At 36.2% G+C, this 6,199-nt stretch overlaps 1 protein-coding gene and 1 long non-coding RNA gene across 2 annotated transcripts; one reads left to right on the plus strand and one right to left on the minus strand.

Annotated features, from left to right (window-relative positions):
* Window positions 1–404: 404 nt before the first annotated feature.
* Window positions 405–1,894, minus strand: LOC143906697 (uncharacterized). Its single transcript, XR_013259615.1, has 2 exons — window positions 1,770–1,894; window positions 405–1,692 (listed from the first exon to the last, which is right to left on the minus strand). It is a non-coding gene; the product is annotated as an uncharacterized LOC143906697 (long non-coding RNA).
* Window positions 1,895–1,913: 19 nt separating this feature from the next.
* LOC143906696 (uncharacterized) lies at window positions 1,914–5,684 on the plus strand. The gene is made up of 4 exons (XM_077422946.1): window positions 1,914–2,786; window positions 3,243–3,816; window positions 3,943–4,296; window positions 4,385–5,684. The coding sequence occupies exons 1-4, from the start codon at window positions 1,962–1,964 to the stop codon at window positions 5,281–5,283; spliced, it is 2,652 nt and encodes an 883-aa protein (XP_077279072.1). The 5' UTR covers window positions 1,914–1,961; the 3' UTR covers window positions 5,284–5,684.
* Window positions 5,685–6,199: the final 515 nt, after the last annotated feature.

A 6,199-nucleotide genomic window follows, 5' to 3' on the forward strand; every position in this document is an offset into this window, starting at 1 on the left:
TGAAATCATACACGCAAAAAATTTTTCTCGAATAATGTAGAATACTCATAATAAAATGTACTAGATTTACATCACACCGATAGAATATACGCGTATTCAACCGGAAATTAATATATGACAATAGAAAAGTAATAGTTTGATCAGATACATCTTGTAACCTAAAGGTAAATAAGTTTGCCATACTAACAAGGAAATATGAGAAAAGTAAAAAAAGTCCTATACTAATATGTATATACGGACGACGGAAGGCGCGCGGCGCGAGCGGCAACGCGGGCTCGCGCGGCGAAAGGGTTCGGCTCGCGCCCGCTACGCGGCGCATCGCCAGTATATTCTCGCGTGATTAAGATTCAACATTGACCCCTATATCTAGGACAGCTCGGCAGGGTTTCTACAGCGTTCTCAAGTTTGCTCGTGGCGGACAGCTGGCCGCCACAGCCTATAACAGCAATTTATGTTTTTGCCATGACTGCAACAGACATCGTTTTTTGTCCATCAGCCATATTTTTATTCTTTGCTCTCTAAATTTCCTATACTTTCTTGAAATTTTTTGCATATTTTGACTATATCCTAGCCGTGCAAGATTAGTATGGTATTTACTTTGTTCGTGTATACTTGTATTTTCGAGAAAAATTTTCTGCGTGTAACGATTTAAACCGATAGAATCCGATTGAAATTACATTCTTGAATACCAGTCCGTTTCAATCGTTTTCAGTCGGTGTAATCGTTATAAATCCGTGATTTCCGGATCAAGAATCCAGATTCATGCGGATTCAAAATTTTTAATCGGATTCAATTGGTCATTTTTGGTAGGGTGTACCTCTTTGCACTTCTCTGCTATTGTTTAACAAAATTCATTTCTGCCCAATCTATGCTACGTTAGAATGTTTAATTTATTTCATTTCGCTTTATATTCTATTAAATATTTGATGTATTTTTTGCTTTCGTTCTTTTGTGCTTTAAATTCAAGAAATCTTTGTGCAACTTAACTTCTAGCAATAATCTCGTTGTATGTACTTATTTCCCTGTAAATCATTTTTTGTTATCCTTACAACTTTGATAATAATGCATTTCTAAACAAGATTGGCAAATTATGCGCACCATGTTTGATAAAGACAAAAACGTCGAACTCTTAAGGAATCGAAGAAATCGGCTCTTCGTCATTTCGCTGTCTTTTTTACAATTTTTTGAACTGGATAAAAATCAATTTCCTTTCTCACCGCCTTGGAGGAGAACTCACGCTCGTCCCTCTTATTTTCACTCTTTCATCTCTCCTTATCTTCTGCTTCATCAACCGTGCAATCCGTACATTTCATCTGTTTCTGTCCTTAACGGCTTTCGTCGTTTACTTCATCTGCTTTTTCTTCCGACTTTCTTACCGGCCATCTGAACATAAGGCCGAGGCCGAGGCCTCTCACCACTCCTTCGAAGATATTCATCATAGGTGTAATAAGCTTTAATATGTCGATAATAGGTGTAATAAGCTTTAAGCGGTAAGAAACCAATCATAGTCGATTTCTCTCCATTATTCGACTGTAAACCCCGGTCCACAATAGGTGTAGTAAGCCTTAAGCCGTATCCCGCGTCCGTTGTCCGTTGTCACACTGATATTGTCCGATATTGTCGGCGAACCTGTAGACTTAATTGCCAGCGGTCCCACCGTTTACAGTCCGAGAACACCGGAGAATGTTATCGCTATATTAAAGAAGTATAACTTGTATCAGTCGCTAGAGGATGATTTGAAGGCGGTTGTAACCAGTGACAGGACTCACGGACGAGAACTAAAGCGCATAGTGTGAGTGTGCGGCCATATTGAAAAAGTACGTATAGATACGTGTTACGCAAATATCGGATCAGAGACCTTAGAGACTGTCAGAGACGAAAGTTCTATTTTTCACAGCAGAATTTGGTGAAAGCGAGAACTTATAGTACGATCCTGTGCGGTAAAACACAAATTAGTGAAAATGGTGAGAGCGTGTTGTGTGCTCAACTGCACATCGACAGGCACTATGCCATCGCACACTTTCCCAAAAAATCCAGAAATGCGTGATAAGTGGATGGCAAATTTAGTCTTGAAACCGCATAAAGAAGATGACATCTGTAAATTGCGAGTGTGTTACAAACATTTCAAAGAAACTGACTACACCGGTAGTTGTACACTTCGCAGGTTAGTTCGGGCTGCTGTTCCCTTCATGGAAATATGCGAAAGAATATGCGAAGAAGAAACAAACACTGTGGAACACTCGGTGGAACATGAACAAAACACACAGCAAGAGACTATGACAGTCTTACAAGAGAATATTGAACAATTACAAATTGATATGGAAAAATTGTGTGAACAGCAAGAGGAACATCAAGAGAATGTACAAATTGATATGAGAAAATTGTGTGAACAGCAAGAGAAACATCAAGAGAATGTACAAAAGGACATTACAAAATTGTTTCAAATGCAAACGCAAGATCATGATCAGCTGCAAGAAATTGTAAAAGAACTGGGATCGTTAAGAGCACAAATAGAACAAAATTCACAAGCAAGAAGACTTAACCTTGCAGAAGTAACACGAAAGAAGAATTTATCCTCAGTGGCAAGGAAATTGTATGAAAATAATGTCAAACTGCAAGCGCAGAGGAGACGAATGAAAAGAGTTATTAAGAAGATGAAAGAACAAAATGTAAATAATATAAATAATAAAATAACATTAGATAAAGGTCAAGATGATAATAAGACAAGAAAAATACGAGAAGACTTCATAAATATGATGTTGAGAAATAATGATGTTTCACCTCAGGTAACATAATTCGTCTCTATTAAACCTTCCACAACATATTTAAATATTCTATAATAATGCCTTTAATTCCTATGTTTGATTTTTATTGCTTTGTATATACATATATACACACATACATTACATTACATATATATACATATACATTAGTATAATATCTTTTTATATACCTCAGTTAATATAAATATTATTATATATACATTTTATAACTATTAGCATTTATATAAATAATGAAATATTAGAATGAGTACTTGTGACTTGTATCACTTGTATGAAATTTACATTTATCATGCAAAAATAGAGTGCACATACTTGACATTTAATTTTATTTCTATATTTTATATATATATATATAATTTAATGTGTATATATTTTCAATATATATTTTTATATATAGTGTATATATTTCTTTTTATATTGTTTTTACATTTTACATTTTGTTGTATTATTTTTACATAGGCAAGACGATATACAATAGAGGATAAAATATTTTGCTTAGGCATTTATCGTAGATCCCGTTCTTCTTATAATTACATATCCAAATATTTATTGTGTCCTTCCTACAATACTCTAAACATACAATTAAATCGCATTTCGATCGATACTGAATGTAACAACGTTATTCGAAAATATCTCACATCAATTGCAAAGAAGATGGATCCGAAAGACTTATATATTGTACTTGCTTGGGATGAAATGGCTATTCAACCCGCTGTTAAATATGAAATTAAAAGCGACAAAATCGTCGGATTTGAAGATTGGGGGATGAGACGAACACGAAGATTTGCAGACCACGCTATTGCATTCTACATCAGGTGTCTAGCATCTGGTAATAAAATGCCTATTGGGTATGGCTTCTGTAATAGCGCAACAACGTCTATTCAACTTTCGAGATGTATAAAGGAATGGCTTCAACATCTGCAAAAATGTGGTTTTAAGACCGTAGCAACTGTTTGTGACCAAGGAGGACCGAATATTGCAGCAATAAACACATTAATTGCAGAAACACGTGCACAACATTTAAAACATAATAGTAAGTATATTGTGTGTATATATGTATATATTGTGTATATATTGTGTGCGGGTACACATATTATATTTACAAAGTTTACTAATTATTATATAATATGTACATACAACACTGGTTATCTTTTTTCTGAAACGCTGCCGATAGAGAATACATTTTATGTGGGGCATGATTGTATTGTGCCTTTATACGATTACGTACATCTTCAAAAAGGTGTACGTAATAATCTCTTAACCAAAGATTTACTTCTGAATAAAGATGCCGAATATTCTGAGCGTGAAGGCCAATGCGCTTCTTGGGACGATATAACAACAGCATATGCAATTGATCAAAAGTGTTTTCAACATCGGCGGAAGATGAAAAAATTAACAGACAGTCATATTCGTCCGAATTTAATTCCCAAAATGAAAGTGAAGTTTGCAGTACAAGTCCTGAGCCATACTGTAGCGGACTTTATAGACATGATACTTACTTTGAATAAAGACGGTAAGAATAATTATTTAGTTTGTGTAAAACAGATACCTTTATATTATAAAACATAATGTGTTACTAACATGTTATTTTTTTATAACAGGTGTCGTACAAACAAACAATGAAACAATGCATTTATCAAAAAATGCCGCTGCAACAGCAGAAGCACTATTCTTCTTTGACAGCCTTTTTGACTCCTTCAATGGAAATAGTGAGCAAGGACTTAGTAGTATTATCACACAAAATAGTGGACATTTAAAATTTTGGCAAGAAGCATTGCATAAACTAAGAAAGATGGAATATGTTGAGAAAAAAAGTTACAAATCTTTAACGAAAAATAAGCCTAAGTGTTTAGTAAACTGGAGGCAAACGATACAAGGTGCAAAATGTTTATGGCAAATGCTCCAGGCATGCGGATTTACCTCACTTAATTTAAAATATTTAAATCAAGATCATGTAGAGAATTTCTTTAGTCAAATTAGAAATCATGGACATCAGAACACAAATCCTACACCATACTTATTCAGCACATCGTTTAAAGCACTATTAACATGTAATCTGACGTCAAAGCATTCTATATCAGCAAATTGTACAGTAGACAAAGAAAGCTTTTTACCATTATTGGCCTTAATACGTACAGAAGAAATTGAAAGTTTAGAAGAAAACGAAATAAATGTAGAGTGTGATGAAGCTGCTGTTCCAGACAAATCTGATGAATCACATACTTTGTACATAGATACGAGAAAGATCATTAATATTGTTAAGAAGAAGAGTAAAATGGAATGTGCTGAATGTATTGCAATAATGGAAAACGAAAAAACTACACAAATGCTGGACTACGCTATGAACATTGCTGAAAATCGATTTTCTGACTTCTGTTATGAAACAAAAGTCAAATATAAGCTTGTACAAATATTTCGTAAAACGGCATTTTCCACAAAATATTTTCACTGCACTGATGTACAAAACACTATACTCAGTATACATCAAGAGACACGGTAGTGTCTCGCGCCAAGTACACGCGGAGCGAGACCGACCGTGACTCTTTTACGCGACGCGACGGGTTGCGAGTACCCGAGATGTTGAGATCTCGATAACGAGTGAACGGATCAAGTTCTAAGTAGGCTTGATCGATAGCTTGGGGTCCAATTAGGGGGGGGTTTCTCTCATAATATTCCGCTACGTGCCTTACGAGCGGAGATATTGCGACGCAAAGTCCAAATGTGAAAATTTATTTTTAAGATACTCCTCCTAACGCCGCGATCTATCAGAGAAACGTCACTTTCACTTTTTCGACGCTGGCGGCGCAGGTATCGCCAGTTTCGATATCGCGCGCGTATTTCAAAATTAGGTCGATAAACTTATCGGTCAGGAGGAAGATTTCTATTTAAGTAAAAATTAGGTATATATATAATAAATATTGAGTCAACGGAAAAGTAGGTTCTTTATGCTTGGCAGAAAGTGCCGCTAGGGAATTTTTAAGTCGATTCTTATGAATCAAGCTTGAATTTGATGTCTATGTATCCCAGGTTGCCGATGACAAGGTCCAGATAGTGCGCTTTATAGTTTTCGGTGTCCAGGTGTAATAATACGTTGAATTCGATGTCTACGTGTCCCAGGTTGCCGATGACGAGGTCCACATAGTGCGCTCCGTAGTTTTCGGTGTCTACGTGTAATAATACCTTGAATTCGATGTCCACGTGTCCCAGGTTGCCGATGACGAGGTCCACACAGTGCGCTTCGTAGTTTTCGGTGTCCAGGTGTAATAATACGTTGAATTCGATGTCCACGTGTCCCAGGTTGCCGATGACGAGGTCCACATAGTGCGCTCCGTAGTTTTTGGTGTCTACGTGTATTAATATCTTGAATTCGATGTCCACGTGTCCCAGGTTGCCGATGACGGGTCCCAGATTCTGCG

The sequence above is a fragment of the Temnothorax americanus genome, unplaced genomic scaffold (assembly GCF_048541705.1).
Source record: "Temnothorax americanus isolate GAGA-0224 unplaced genomic scaffold, ASM4854170v1 Scaffold75, whole genome shotgun sequence".
NCBI classification, from domain to species: Eukaryota; Metazoa; Arthropoda; class Insecta; order Hymenoptera; family Formicidae; genus Temnothorax; species Temnothorax americanus.